Consider the following 17305-nt stretch of genomic DNA (forward strand, 5'->3'; position numbering starts at 1 on the left):
TTCTAGAGTGTGTTGTCTTATGCTGAAATCAGTAAGTAAAAGAAATGTGTTTAAGTAAATCTTTGGTTGTGCACACATATATCTGCTGATGGACTTGTGTTTCGTTGTAAATATATGGTAGGTGAATATTGTTTTTCTTGTTGATGAAAATAAAAATATATTCACATTTACAGTCAATTCAATGAGTTTGTTACTTTTTTCCGCCTTTCATCTTTCTAGATACAAGATGGTAACCTCTTCTTGTGGATTTAAAGCCCCCGAAGTTTGTCATAACTTTGATAGCCACAGTTATCTGTTTTGAAGAGGCACATAATGGTTCATCATATTTAAATATTTTACTCATTGTTAATTTAAAACTAACCAGTGCTCGTTTAGTTTTTAACACTGATTAAATTAAAGGGTTTCACACACTTCCCCTTCTGTTTCAACAGAAGTGAGGACCTTTATATAGATTTAGATGACGGGTGTCTGATGAATCGGTAGATGCTATAGATTTAGATGACGGGTGTCTGATGAATAGGTAGATGCTTACCCTTCTGGTACAAGTGGTCTTGTTTTAGTTGCCGTATATTTTCCAATGGTCTCCTCGTAACTTTTCTATCGTTCACATACAGCCTTACACTTATGAATCATGCGAGTTCAGATTACATTTCACTTGATACTTATCTTGTTGATTGTCAGTACCTTTTTCCTACCAGGTCCTATATAGAACCTCTGACAGGTATAATCCGGCAATGTTATTATAATCCGGCAATGTTATTATAATCCGGTAATGTTATTATTATCCGGTAATGTTATTATTATCCGGTAATTTTATTATAAGCCGGTAATGTTATTATAAGCCGGTAATGTTATTATAATCCGGTAATGTTATTATTATCCGGTAATGTTATTATTATCCGGTAATGATATTATAATCCGGTAATGTTATTATAATCCGGTGATGTTATTATTATCCGGTAATGTTATTACAATGAAACATAGTCGTGGTCATCAGTGTTTGTACTCATCATCATAGACAGGGTCCAAAAATAAGTTCAACCCAGGGGACAGTAGTCGGACCTTTGACAAACGTTTGCTAATTCAATACTATTTTCACATACAAACTATCTGTGTTGGTAAAATCCATAGCTTATGTTAAATTGCACACCTTCATGTTAGGAATTCACGTCACATAAGTTCAGTTAGTATTATTCATGTCGGTTAATTAGTTTAGGTTCTGGAAGGACAATTCACAATGACGGGCACTCATGATCGTCCGAATTTTGCACATCAAAATAGTCTGCACCAAACTGAAGCTAACCTGAATCGGACTAAGGCTTTGATCATATATGGTAATATTAGGATAATGTTTTGATATCTAGCAAGAGATCTTTGAAGAATTCTCGAAATGAAATTCCTGTCATGGATTTATAACTTCAAATGTGAAAAAACTCAAAAGACCATAACAAGACCACGACATATGCTGTACTAACAACAGTTCCTACAGGAATGCCTTGGCTGCTGGAGAATCTTGCCCTGCAGGTAGGGCGTAAGAATTGTACCTGCTGCCCCCATTGCATGATCGTAAGAGGCAACTGAATTTTAGACCTTATATTTTCTCTTCTTTCTAAACAACTTTCTTCTTCCTAATGTCTCCCTTGACAATGCCTCACTTTTGGCCTTTACTTGAGTGTTCGCCCCTGTGAGGAAGGCTTCGGGTTCTGTCTGCTGGTCCGAGACATACAAGAGTCTGTAAAAATGGTAGTTTTTACTCCTGCTTAACGCTCAGCAATTTAGGAGTGCGACAACTGGTTCACCCGTTGTCAGTATAATGTGACCGGGTGGGGTGACCTGCTGGGTTTCTTCAGCAGTATGTTTCAGTGAGGTAGCATTATAAAGTCGGCATCAGTTCTGCGCTATCACAAGGAGACAAGCACGAACATATCGCAGACTCCCAAAACACACACATATACACTACACGCATGCATCTTGTACACAGGGGAGGCCGTCCTTAAATGAGCATAGCTGTTGATAAGACGTTAAACAATACTAAAACAATTGCCATCAAACTCGACCAAGGTATTGTACATTATTAATTCAATCAGTCTAATAATATCATTCTCAGTATATTTCTTATCATAGCGACTAGTAACCATACAGATAGAGGTTACTCTTTTCTACTGGAAGTGCCAATACCCATTATTTTATAGACCATAATTGTGTAAGTATAGTGGAAATTCCACTAGGGATCGTCTTGATATTGTACTTCATCTCGTCTAAAACCTTTTGAAGTTAGTTAAACTGTTTGTTTTTTGTGAAACACAGAGGCAAGCACTTACTCCGTAAGCAAGGGAGGGTATATCTATGTTACTATCAAGAAAAAGAACATTAATTATCCTAAATTGAGTCATTGGGTTTGGAAGTGAAGTTGTCATTAATGACTTACTGTAGATAAATACCAAAACACGAACCTGAACAGGAATCTGTTAAAATCTTCAATGAGGAGAAGTTCAGCATGAGGTCTGGTTCAAAGTGTGGAAATTACATACGTTTTGTACAAAGTTCGAGATTCAAGTTTATCCCAAAACATTGTTTTAATACGAATTTCTCTTTTGGTTTGGGGTTACATGTAGGCAATGCCTGTCAAATTTATTCACAAGAGCATCTTTTGTTTTAAATGTCGTCAAGTTAAAATGATAAAAACTTTTTTTAAAGTGAAATTGATAAACATATTTTTTAAACTTGGAAGTGCTTCTGCACTTGGTGCAGAGAAGACCACCCTCGAAATTCCGGAAGTTACGCTCACACCCACTCCCATTCTCTAAACAGAGAACACCTCTTGAAGTTCAAGGATGACAAGAGGCTGATATTTTTGTTTTCTTAAATTTTCGTTGATGTTACTTTGACTGTTAAAAAGAAGACACAAGAAATGATAAGAATAGACTTTTATTTATTCATTAAATAATCCATAATTCACATCTCCTACATAGAAACCAGCATTACTCTGTTACCGCAAAGATATTTCGTCACATGATCCATTAATCTGTCACATGATTTAAATCACACGATACAAAAGTCACATGACCAGCAATGATGTCACTTCCTGTTGAGGACAACAGAGAATCTATTTGCAAGTAGCAATGTTTAGATAAAAAAAAATGACACAACATTTTTAATGAAATTCTTCAAACGAACATATTGTAACATGTTACAACTCTAACACTTAACTGTAAGCAGTGTTTTACAAACTTCATTGTATACAATGCAGGGACATTATAATTATTTACAAAAACTCAATAATAGGTGGATGCAAATGGCTTCATGAAATCTCATGGTACTGGGTAGACTGGTGATGACCATATAAGGATTGGGAAAATCATGTGATGACCATATAAGGATAAGGAATATCACGTGATGACCATATAAGGATTAGGAATATCACGTGATGAAGATTGAATGGATATCTACCTCGGCTTGTAGAAGAGTAAGAAAGCAGATCTATGATAACTGAAACTAGTTCTTGTTCAATATCATTTTCTTACAGAAAAAAAACAAAAGTTTAATAAATGAAGTTTCTTATTCTCATACAACCTGTCTATAATCTACTTGAATAATTAAGAAATGTGTTTGAATAAAAATATGATGTCATCAACATAAGAAATTCCCAGCAAATACGACGATTGTTTTAATCAGTTATTTATCTTATCTCAACCATTTTAAGTTGAATTTAACAGCAAAATAAAAATACTGTATGACAGACAGAGTAATATTACATCAAACTTAATTTAAGTAACATAAGACAGTGTATGGTAGACATTGGAGTATAATACTTAAATAATCACGGCACAATTCATGGATTTGTACCAAATCATGGAAAATTGACATAAAAAATGTCCCAAAAATTACAAAATTCATTGTAACCTTGTGTTCTGTATAATATTTGAATTAAGTTACTTTCAAATGTAATTAAAATTTATATAAAGTATCAAGTATCTGTATAAGTAGATATGATAGGCTATACCGGACCCCAACTCCCCAGGTCCAAGGTTTGATCAGGGTCCCTATACATAAATTTTAAGACATTCTGTGTACATGGTCGTGAAAGAGAGGTCTGCTGTAGGGTCAGTTTCAACGGTAGACATTGTATACATGGTCGTCATAGAGAGGTTTGTTGTATGGTCAGTCTCAACAGTACAAACATCTGTGTATATGTTCGTGAAAGAGGTTTGCTGTAGGGTCAGTCTCAGTAGTAGAGACATTATGTTTATAGAGGTGTATGTTATAGAGAGGTTTTGCTGTAGAGTCAGTCTCAATAGTAGACATTCTGTATTTAATGGTTTTAAAGACAGGTTTAAACGTTTAAGTGTTCATACAGCACAGAAAACCTGTAGACCACAGACTTTTAGGGGTGATTGATAAAGGGTCAAGTGTCATTAGTAGACATTCTGTATAAAGAATGGATGTTATAGACAGGTATGATGTTGCATTAGACTGTTCATACAGAGCAAACTTTCTGAATATATGGTCGCTAAAGAGAGGTTTTACGTAGTCAGGTGAAAACAGTACAGATGTTCTGTATATAATGATAGTTATAGAGAGGTTCGCTATTGTGTAGTGTTCATACAGTACAAAGTTATATCAATAAGGTCGTAATAGAGAGGTTTGATATAGCATCACACAATGCAGACATTCTGTAAATATATGGTCGTTATAGAGAGGTTTGATGTAAGGTCAGTGTCTTTACAGTAGACATGCTGCATTAATGGTCGGTATAGAGAGGTTTGATGTAAGGTCAGTGTCTTTACAGTAGACATTCTGCATTAATGGTCGGTATAGAGAGGTTTGTTTTGATGTTAAGTTCATACAGTTATATAAATAAGATTATTATAAGAGGTTTTATTTAGCATCACTGCAGACAATTTACATAATGGTCGGTATATAGAAGTTTGGTGTAGGATCACACAGTACAGACACTGTATATATGGTCGTTACAGAGAGGTTTGCTGTACATAACAGGTGTCTTTATTTACAGTTTAAATCAAGCCTGACCTTCATTGACCTTGTTACAGTGACCTGCTGCTAAACTCTGGACATTTCCCTGCAGAGTAACAACACACAGCACTCAGTCTAACATTGAGTCCTAGATCAGGTATACAGTGACCGAGTCTTATTGTCTGTGGGCACGCATTTATAACATGGAGATACAAAAGATATATACCAGCTCTTCTTTTACCCTCCCCCCTAAAAAATCTGTCTTAATTATCTAGAATAAGATGTACTAGTTTTTCCATGAAAAACAATAAAACAAAGAAGGGATATTAGATCATGTTAACTCGTACAACTCTGAAATTTCATTTCATATCTTTAAATTGGAAGCATTTAAACGTGTCTTCAGGGGTCAACGAGTTAAACCAGGTTCAACTATATATCGTCTAGATGTTCAGCTTGGTCACTGTAAAGGGTCAAAGGTCAAGTCAATCTATGAACATTTAAGAATTTTATATAAGCTCATGTGACACATATCAAAATTAAATAATTTGTATTCAAAACAGGAAATAAATTTAACAGGATAAAATAATGGAAACAATGGAAACAATGACACATAAAAAATATTAACCAAATATACCCACAAATATGTCCACCCTTCCTACCCCTACATTTCTCAATGGACTTTCCCATCTTCTGATCTAGACTGACCTAATCTGTCCACAGAGGTAAATAAACTTAGAAAACTTGTTACTGTGGTAAGGATAGAGAAATCCTAGTCTTTCAATAGGAAGATATAAAACATGCACACTTTCAGCAAATATTAGTAACAACAATAAAATGTGTTCTAAATAAAGTAAAAAAGGTATTTGGTGATCTTTAATCTGATTCAAATTGATTTAAAAAAAATGAGAATTCTTATTTCTATGATGAATCTCATTACTTTGAAATCATGAAAATGATTTGAGACAAGCAGGCTTTTTGATAATATGAATCAATCACATAGTAATGCTCTCTCGGGAGACAACATACATTTTAACTTATTCACCCCTACATTTTAAAACTCGACTTGCCAAGTCTTTGTTTTGGTAAGGTTCAAACGGACTTTAGGGGTTAGTGGGCTAATACAATATATGAATTTAAAACAATCGTGATTAAATTGCCTGATGACTTATATTTAGTACAGCATCGTTTGGTCCTGACTACCGCCGTCACTCTGGGATATACATTGGACATCTGGGATACTACAACTGACTTGGGATACAACATTCCCCCTGGGATACTTTACTTCACACCAGGACCTATTCCTCTATGAGGTCATATCTCACTGAGTTGACCTTGTGTAACTTACTGTAAAATTGAATACAAATTTGCGTGTGGACATTTTTGGGCTATGACTCTTTATAGTAATCATGGTGTGGAAATTTTTGGGTTGACTCTTTATAGTAATCATTGTGTGGACTTCTTTGTGCTGGCAATGATTCTGAATCTTTGCAAGATATATATATCTTAAATCTAAATAATCTATAAATAAATATTTAAGAGTGGATCTTTTCTCACTGATTTACTCAACGGGAAAACACAAACATTTCTACACCAAAAAAAAAGTCCACTTTTACAGTCGTTACTGTAGGATTACCCAAATTAACAAAAAATGTAGTAAATCTATATCGGCAAATGTGGGAACAGGCCAAAATAGTCGAGTAAAGGACTAGCAATGGACAAAAACAAGTGGGAGGAATTTTTGCGAAGGTCACCGGTGGCAGCCAAAGCAATTTGCTTACATTTTCGTTCAAACAATTATTTCCTTAACACTGTTGATAGTATGTGGGTCAATTACATAGTAATGTCAAGATGGATGACTTTTTATCAGTTTGGTTTGGTTTGGTTAAATTTTGTTTAACGTCTTATGAACAGCTAAGGTCATTTAAAGACGTGCTTGCTTGTGTGTATGCAGGAGACAGGGTTTACGTGTGTGTATGCAGGAGACAAGAGTATGTTGGTGTGCTTGCCTCCTTGTGATAGGGCTATAGTGCTATCTCACTGAAATGCCATGCCGAAGGCACCCAGCACAGCATTCCGCCTGGTCACATTATACTGACAACGGGTGTTGCAAGTTAAGTTAGCCAAGAACTTTTTAGAAATAGGTCAGAAATGCATTTAACTGAAAACAAATTGCATACATTCGAACATTTCATTTGATTCCCCGGGACAGGAAGTCTTTATAAAAAAAAAATACACTCAGAAACCTCAGAAGTATATAGAGTTGGAATCAATTAAACAAAGGTCACCAAAACGACTTCAAAGTCGGTTTTTATGCAAACAAGTCCAAAATATTGTAAAATATGAAAAAAATACAAATAATTTCAACATTCAACCTTCATTATATCACACCTACACATAAATTTAATACATAAGCCAAACAGAGAGATAAATATATGGCATGCATACCAGTTAGGTATAGTTAAAAAATTGCCCTATATACTTTATAAGTTTACAGTTGGGATTCTGATGCTGATAACTGGTGAACTAAATAAGACAGACCACCAGTTAAACATGATATATGGTAATATTGCGATATAATGCCCCTCACTTCATTTGACATTTCACTCAACATCAAGGTATAAAAGCTCCCATTTTCATTCATCCTTTCACCACTGAGTAACTTAAGTAGAATCTACCATGCATTAATTCGGATGAGTCCATTATGGTCTACAGTGGTGAAAGAATTTGTAAAGAGTGCAGTGGCAAATCTCCTTCATTTCATTGCTAAAACTCTTATATATCGTCAAATTTTCTTTGGACATATGATAGCAGTATAACAGGCTTGTTTTTGTATAAGATATCTGTCGGTAACATAACTGTCTGTAAGTACTAATTTCACATATAACCATTTGAGAAGGGGCAGTATTAAGAGTAGGTGATAAGGCCAGGGAATCTCATATTATTATTTTTTGGATCAATGACAAGATTTTTTTAATTCCAAAACTTTTCAAATTCCTGAAACAAAAGTCTCGCTCAGCCAGTTACTACAGGCAAATGACTCAACAAAATAATATTCTACAAAGAATGTATCGACAGTGTTTTTATCAGCCTTACCTCATTCACCCCTGAGGACACATTTTAACTCTTCCAATTCAAAGGTTGAAATAGTTCATTATGAAACTCCAGGGGTGAATTAGATAACAAACATTTTTGAATATACATGTATTCCAATTCGTATTAGTTTGAATATATTAATTTTATGAATGACCAACAGAATTGAGCTACAATTAACGTCTCCTGAATTACAGTTTTATGTTGCGTTCCGTGACATTGGTAACAAGGTTTAAAACAAAGTGTACCCTTCTAACAGGGGAGACAGCTGCTGCACCAGGAAAAGCGATGGAAGCACATAACGTAAGTATTTAGTACCAAACACAGGTAACATAAGTACCAACAAATCAATAATACTACCCAAAACATTTAAATAAAGGACTACCCAGAACTTACTAATAACATACTATCAAGAACACACGAATAGCCATCTTCCCAACATACGAGTAGCGGCCTACCCATCATACGAGTAGCGGCCTACCCAACATACGAGTAGCGGCCTACCCAACTAACAATAATGTAAGTACTAATTTAACAGACAACTGAACATAAAAGTAACTGAAGTATCAGAAGACTATATGGTACATGTAACAAAGTATCAGAACTGTGCCCAGATGGTCAAAGCCTGGTTAGCTTACCAATTCGCTAATATTAATTTTCAAAATCATCTTTCAGAGAAATGTTCCGAAAGTATAAAAACATCTTTCAATTTAAGGTCAACAGACACCCTGTTTATGATTTTCTATTTTTGAGTTTCAATTTTTTAAGAAAATTAATTTGACCAAATTTGGTAATAAACTTATAACATGTAACATATAACATGTAACATGATAAGGTAACTAGTCTTTGAACAGCCGACCATGGTGACAAAATAAACATGGAACATTTACAAGTCTACAAAATAAAACGTGGCATGATTTGGTGTGCATTGTAAGCCAGGTGTCTATAACAAGGCAAGCTACATATATTTGGAACAAGTTACACATCATCCCCAAGATCAGGACAGACTGTGCGGCTAGCGCCATCACAAACTAAAATTGACAAGCTAGCTTCACCTTAACCTATGATTAACATGTTAGCTCCACCACAACAATGAGTGACAGGCTACCTACACCTCTTAGTATGATTGACAGGCTAGCTCCACCTCCAATCATGTTTGAAAGGGTTAGCTCTACCTCAAAGGATGATTGACAGGCTAGCCCCACCTCTTAGTATGATTGACAGGCTAGCTCCAACTCCAATCATGTTTGAAAGGGTTAGCTCTACCTCAAAGGATGATTGACAGGCTAGCTCCACCTCCAATCAAGACTGACAGATTAGCTACACCTCCTATCATGACTGACAGGTTAGCTCCACCTCTAAGGATAATTGACAGGCTAGCTCCACCTCCAATCAAGACTGACAGATTAGCTCCACCTCATACTATGATTGACAGGCTAGCTCCACTTGCAATCATAAACTACAGGTAAGCTCCACCTTGAACCATGTTTGACAGGTAAACTCTACATTAGGCCTGGTCAATCACAAGATACACACACCAAGGTTGGCTTCCCTTGTTTGTGTATAATCTGCACCTGAACAACTCTTTTCGTACTTAAAATCTATTTTATCAAATGATGAACCTCCCATTAAATAAGTCTAAATAAAGATTATTGAGGGGTTTTACACATTTTTTCATAAACAAGTTGAGCACAACATGATTTCATCCTCCATTTCTGATGTCATCCAACCTGTGACGACATCCTCCACATTTGACGTCATCTTCTTCTTTTGATGTAATCCTCTAGTGATGTCATCCTCACTTGTGATGATGTCATTTTCTTATGATGTCATCCTATTGTGATGTCATCCTCTGACGATGTTACCTGGTGATATCATCTTCATATGAAATAAGTAGACATGAAGAAAATGTTTCAATTCTAAGTCACATGAAATGGAACAATATTATCCCCCTTTACTCAGAAGGCTCATCAGGTCAAGGGTCAAACAAACTAATAGAGTGGTCTCCCTTTAAAATATATTAACATAACTCTCCATTAAGAAGATCAGGTATAGTAGATTTGACCCCGGCTCTACCACACAGATAGGTCATATCCAATATCTGCTCCGCAGTATAGCTCTATCAGAAATACCTCAAAGCCAATCAAATGGTCCTAAGGGTATCACAATACAGTTTTTAACCAATCAGAACACATGTAACATTCACAGTATGGTACATCTCCATCTTGAGCTCTTTTGCTGAGGTTTTTCTTTCAGGTTAACTCCGCCCCCTTTGTTTTGTGCACTGGAAGCTTCCTAGAAAACATAAATCATGTTAACATTATAGTTCAGTCTAATCCTTTGCAACAAGTCTTCAAAATTCACACAAAACATATAACACAAGCACAATCACGGTACCAGACAACTATAATGTATCAAACCTTTGTTTTACTACAAGCCAAATATTGCTGTCAGATTTCACATGTTGAGTATCATTAGTACAAATAACTGTATGATATTATCTTCAGACCTATTACTGTTCCACACCTGTAATCTTTCTCTAAACCTGTAGTATTTCTCAATCATGTTTAATTTTGTTTCTATCTTTTATATGTCAGTGTAATTATGTGCTTAGCAGGTGTGTAATAATACCACATGGAAGTTCTAATCTCTGTAAGTAATTTGGTCCATTGACAGACCATCATTACCATAGGTTTGTTATCACACTTTTTGCCTATTTCTGTCAATTTTTTCCTGTCAAAACCCTATATTTTTTGCTTTATGAGGTAATACAATCTATGGTATTATAAGTACCATAAATATAGGTGCAAGAAAAATTTAGGAAATATCTATGTAACTACACAGTATAAATGTTATATCTCTATATATACTATATACACTGTGTATCTCCCTGTCACATAGGATGTGATCAATGTTGTCACTCTCTCATAAACAAGAGATTTCCTTTAGTTTCATATCAAAAACATAGAAAGGAAAATAGAGTTGAGATGAAAACATTAGGAACTTCAGAAACTGACATACATATAGTATACTGACTCATGAGATGAAATATTAAGCAAAATACGAACAGAAATAAAGAGCATGAAGGATATATGTGATTGATATTGTCCTATATATGTATAAAGTTAAATGGTTGATATATTAGTACATCTGTAGTACCAGTACCTTTTAATATTTAGTATAGGCTTTAAACATATATATATACAGATACAGGTATGACAGGAAGACGAAACACAGGGCAGAAATATGTAATTTAATATATAAATTGAACTTATTACAAATAAATGTCTGAATAGCATAATATTTATTAGTAGATACAACTGGAGGTATAAGGATTATGCATTAAGCAAAAACGGTTAAGCTGTTAGTTTCGTCCAACTTCCTGTACCCATAATGCAACAAATCAGTCTTGCTTTACCCACAATTTTATCTCAACATATGAGCCTGGCTTTTCCCATTGAGTTTAAGGTTACATTGATTAACAATTAAGACTGATACCTTCTATTTAATTAATATATCATTAAGAAGACAAGTAATTGATAAACCATTAAGACTGAAACTTTTTGTTTAATTGATAAACCGTTAAGACTGAGACGTTAAAATTGATTAACATTAAGATTGAGACTTTCTGTTTAATTGATAAACCGTTAAGACTGAGACGTTACAATAGATTAACATTAAGAATGAGACTTTCTGTTCAATTGAATAACCGTTAAGACTTAGACGGTCTGTTTAATTCACTAACATTAAGATTGTGACTTTCTGTTTAATTGATAAACCGTTAAGACAGATGTTCTGTTTAATTGATTGACATTAAGATTGAGACTTTCTGTTTAATTGATAAACCGTTAAGACTGAGATATTCTGTTTAATTGATTGACATTAAGATTGAGACTTTCTGTTTAATTGATTAACATTAAGACTGAGACTTTCTGCCCATAGTTACTGGCATGTTTACCCTAGTTGTACAATGTTTGGTTAGAGTTTAAGTAACCAGTGGTTAGACAAACATTTTTATATGAATATAATCAAAGTACTGAAAGTACTCCAGACACATGCTGATTTATAACATTTTAGGAAAACAGAATACGATACAGTCAGTTGGTATGCAGGATAAACACCATTAAAATTTGTTGAAACTGACATAATATTTTTTCTTATGATTTAATATCTGTGTTGGTGATAATTTGAAACGTATTTTCCCTTTTAGATGCTTGGACCAATCAAAAGTACTACTTCTAGAAGCGTTTGGCTCAGTTCCTAGCCAAAGTATTTTTGTTAAAATCCAGTGAACTTCAAAATCTTCTTAGTGCCTATTGGTAGAGGGTTTCTGTCTTGAAGAACTTTTAATAACATTCCATTGAATAGGTTGATTGAGACAGATTCATATGTTTTAAGGAAGAGTTTTCTTTTGTTTAAAGTCTTTTACTTTCAAAGAACTTGTTTCTTCTTGGCAACAATTTGAATATTTCACCAACCGATAGTTAAAACTAAATGCTGGTTAGTTGCAGGTTCCCCTCAGTTGGTTAGTAGTAGATGTTACATACACAGATAAAGGTAAAACAGGTAAAACTGTAACCAGCAGTCTCACGCCATGTGGAATAAGCATACAACTTTTTCTTATCAATTTTTGTGTCTTAACCCTTTCACCCCTAGTAGACTCTACCATACATTTATCTTGGTGAGTCCATTTTGGTCTACAGTGGTGAAAGGGTAAAAAGTTCTATATTTCTGTAAACTACTGCAGGTTCCAGGAAAGAAAACGCTACATAAGCTTCCCCAAAACACCCTATAAATTCAGACTTCGAGATGAATGTTTATCAAGTCTGCCTAAAAAAAAAGGAAATCAGGTTACATATCTTAGGAAGCTAGATACAATATATACTAGTTGTTAGAAAGGTTCAGAGAAGGTTAGCCTTGTGAGGTCAAAAGGTCAAAAGTCATTCTCACTGTGAGTCTGTTCCTCTCCTGGGAAAAAACAACAGGGACAAAGGTCAAAGGTCATTCCATCAGGTTCAAGAGGAGTTTTTTCAATTTGCGACTATTTACTACATAAATTAAAGATGTCATTGATACTATTGGCATATAACTGCATAGATTCAATGTTTTTAGAAAAAGAAAAAAAAATCTTACTGTATTTTGTTCTTTTTTTCTTTCTTTTCATCAAAAGCAGTAATATTTCAATGAAAAACATCTATTGTCATGCAAATACTTAAATATCTCAAAGAAAATTTTCAATTCATGATTTGGCTTTTGTGACAAAATCAAACCTTTACAGATAGTATGACATTCGTGACAACAAAAGCAAGCACTAACAGCAGAACAAGAGCTCCACATCTACTTCATTACTACTGTAAACAGTAAGTTACGCTTCTACTTCATTACTACTGTAAACAGTAAGTTACGCTTCTACTTCATTACTACTGTAAACAGTAAGTTACGCTCTCTGCACCCACAAATATGTCATAGCAAAATTGAAGGCTCAGAGTGCGCCACCTTGTTGATGAGACAAAAAGACTAGTTCGATCCTTTGAGGTACATCTAAAGAATCTTGCGATCGTGTAACGGTAAAAATTGACTGACTTTGAAGTCGGGTGTTGCTGGGAAGAAGTCATTTATTTACAGGCTACATTGATTGTTTACTATGTACAGAAAGCTGTTCTATTGAGCAGTTACAAAAGATATAAAGCTTCATAGGATTAAACTGAGTTTTATGACATTTTTTTATCAGATGTTACAGGATATTAAGGACAATGACGCTTTGTTTTGAGTACAGAAAACGTTTGTTATGAGGCTTTAGTTATGGTGGATGATTTGTACCATTTCAATGTTTCTGTGTTTTTCGCCCCAAAAAGACAAGATTTAGTTACTTTTCTTCTTGTTGTTTCATTTTTCCTCCCCAAATAGATGGGAATTCATCAACTTTAATTTTTATATTTTCATCTTTTAGCACCAAAACAACAAAAGGTTTGCTAATTTTTGTCACTTCCTGGTGAAAAAGACAAAATGACGAGAATTAATTCTGTTGATTCACGTCTTTTTGGGGCAAATAAATTACTCTAGTCTTTGTGACGCAAAACATGAAACAACGAAATTGCATTAATCAGCCACCGTTTAGATGGATTTTCATACTTTGTTGAGAGTTTATTTAGTACAATATCGTTAGAGGTTAATATGACAAGATAATTTTGTTCAGAGGGTACAATGGTATTTTCTACTCCTGCTTAACGCTCAGCAATTTAGGAGTGGGATGACTGGTTCACCCGTTGTCAGTATAATGTGACCGGCTGTGGTGTCCTGCAGGGTGGCTTCGGCAGTATGTTTAAGTGAGGTAGCACTATAAAGTCGGCATCGGTTCCACACTATCACAAGGATATTAACATGAACATATCACAGCCTCCCAAAACACAAAGGCATACACTACACGCATGCATCCTGCCGCAGGGGAGGCCGTCCTTAAATGACCATAGCTGTTGATAGGACGTTAACAATACCAAACAAAACAAAACAAGGACATTACTAGTTTGTTTAGAGGCTATAAAAAGGGAACATTTTGAATAGAAGTTACATTGCCTGGGAGTTTTTTGTTTAGAAGTTATAAAAAAGAATATTTATGAGAGATTATACAATAAAACAGGACAATTGTGTAGAAGGGTTTCACAAGACATGACTAAACTACCTTAATGAAATGGTAATACATAGGATGGAACTGTTTTATTAAGAGGTTATATAGCAGAGGACTATTTGGTTTAGAGATTATGAATGACTTTTACAATTCTATAAAGAGGTGACATATGACAAATTATTTGGTGAGCACATCAGAAAGAATGGCACTACTTTGTTCGGGGTTATGTAGGATTATCTAATAACATACCAGCTTTTTGTCCATTTTTGACTTGATGTCCCGGGCTAGTGTGAAGAAGGCGTCCTCGACGTTGATGCTGGCTTTCGCACTCGTCTCCATGAACTTGATACCATGTTCTATAGCTAACTGTAAACACACATATCATAGATACACACTCACACTTTGTAATAGTTGATTTAAATCTTTTCTACTGTATGACAATTACTATGACTATATATCACATGGTATCTGAAATAATTCTCTATTAATTTCAAAGTTAGTTATATATACCAAACAGACAGATGATATCATAGATAATGTCTAGAGCTGACACCTTAACTCATTAACCCCTGAAATTTCATAATGAACTATTCCAACCTTTGAATTGGAAATGTTCAAATGTGTCTTCAGGGGTGAATGAGTTAAATCTTTCTTAGGATTTAAAGTGTTACATGCTGTCACAACCATTTTATTTGTGTCATTCTTCTAAACAACAACTTAAAGAACAATATCACAGAGTGAGTCATGTTATTTCGACAAAGTAGGACAATATCTTGAATATTATAATGTCTCTTTAAGAGAACAGAGTTATGTCCCTTGAAAGGATCAGAGTTATCAGAGTTTTGTTTCTTTTTCAAACATTCCTTGAACAGAATCAAGTGATGTACGTTTATACCTGTTCGCCTCTCTCCTTGGACACCATCCGTTTGTCGTTCATATCACATTTGTTTCCTAAAATCATCTTCTCCACATCCTGGGAAGCATGCTACAAAGACATTTGCATGAAAAATATTTAATCATGTAATTTTATTGTCATTCTTTTTTGAAGAATTGGCACGAGATATATATGCTGACAGCCATAAATTTGACAAGTACGGATTGACTCCTGTCACTGTTTGTTATTTGAACCCACCATATTTACATTATTACTTGTTTTTTGTTCTTATCATTACCTGACACAGTAATTTTTTTAATTTTTATCATCAAAATTTGTATGCTGTAGGTATTCCTACAAATTTGGGAAAATATAGCAAAGCTTTTCTTGAAATAGGTTAGATATCCCTCATGTTTTTCTCCATTTTGGAAACATAAATCATCTTTTTGCTAGTGGACCCAGCCTGTTTTTGGGTGTAAAACTAGGTGAAAAAAGTCGCTAATACGGTATGTATTACGGTTGTGTATGTAGACAAGCTTACCTCCTCTATATTACGGTATGTATTACGGTTGTGTATGTAGACAAGCTTACCTCCTCTATATTACCGATCCAGTTCCGTATATTCTCAAACGACTTTTCATTTGTAATATCATAGACTAACATTATACCCTGAAAAGACATCAGAAACAATCGTTAAGTTTATATAGACACATTGTATGTTTACAAGAATTATGGAATTGCATTACTTCCGTTTTATAAAGAATAACATAGTGTTATGCATTACAAATTCTTCACTGTATTACATTACCAAGTTTTACAAAAATCACATAATCACATCATAAAATGGTTTATATATAATTATATAATATATCAATGTTTTTCAGAGAACCACAGAATTACGTTATGAAAGTTTAATTCATAGTCTTATATGACTTATATATATATATATTAGGTATCGGTTACCATGGCGCCCCTGTAGTAAGCTGTCGTTATGGTTCTGAACCGCTCCTGCCCTGCTGTGTCCCTGTGAATAAACAATTTCGATAAAATGAAATTTAAAATATTACAATAAAATATTAAATATAAATGATTATTTATATCACAAATAATCAACAGCCATACTAGCATATGTTTACCGAATGGCAGTGGCTTTTAAATGTTGGTACATTTTCTAACCATGGTAATTATAATTTTCAAAGAAAATATATAGAGAATATACAGTTACCATAGAAACCACAAACTTGTTTCCGTAAAAGAAGCAGATTACCATAATTTGGTAAAACTGTTAAACATGTGCATTTGTACTAAAAAGAACCTTACAGGAAAATAGAATAGAAATTTTCTTGTTCTGAACACAAATATACAAATTAAGAAGCATCGTTTGAACATTAATGGTGGTAAGCAATATTAACGTTGACATGGTCCTTTTCAAACAATAACATGTACAAAACTGAAATTACAATATTTTCAAAAACAAGAGGCCCATGGGCCTTACCGGTCACCTGATATATTTATACAGAGAGTTGATTTTGTTTTTAACACGAACAGAAATATTATTCAAAGTGACAAAAAACAATAACAAGAGGCCCAAGGGCCTTAGCGGTCACCTGAGTTATATCATAGATACTGGTAGCTTTATTTTATTGTTTAGATGTGATGTGGAAATCAGCATGTAAACTAAGTGAAATTCAATACTTGTCATGTCATCAATGGATAAGAATTTGAAAATATTGGTAAATGTT

The 17305-nt window shown here is 34.3% G+C and overlaps 1 protein-coding gene across 2 annotated transcripts in view; it reads right to left on the reverse strand.

Moving 5' to 3' along the window:
• Window positions 1-8137: 8137 nt before the first annotated feature.
• Window positions 8138-17305, reverse strand: part of LOC110454483 (ras-related protein Rab-8A-like) — a 19953-nt gene continuing 10785 nt past the window's right edge. Inside the window, exons 3-8 of one of the 2 annotated variants that reach the window (XM_021503988.1) lie at window positions 16527-16587; window positions 16155-16232; window positions 15585-15674; window positions 14939-15055; window positions 13015-13032; window positions 8138-10359 (exon numbers count right to left, since the gene is read on the reverse strand). In XM_021503988.1, coding sequence (XP_021359663.1) covers window positions 10267-10359; window positions 13015-13032; window positions 14939-15055; window positions 15585-15674; window positions 16155-16232; window positions 16527-16587 — 457 coding nt within the window. In that variant the 3' untranslated portion in view covers window positions 8138-10266. The remainder of the gene's footprint in view (window positions 10360-13014; window positions 13033-14938; window positions 15056-15584; window positions 15675-16154; window positions 16233-16526; window positions 16588-17305) is intronic. The other variant, XM_021503989.1, reaches the window with a different exon arrangement.

The sequence above is a fragment of the Mizuhopecten yessoensis genome, unplaced genomic scaffold, assembly GCF_002113885.1.
Source record: "Mizuhopecten yessoensis strain PY_sf001 unplaced genomic scaffold, ASM211388v2 scaffold7901, whole genome shotgun sequence".
Taxonomy (NCBI): domain Eukaryota; kingdom Metazoa; phylum Mollusca; class Bivalvia; order Pectinida; family Pectinidae; genus Mizuhopecten; species Mizuhopecten yessoensis.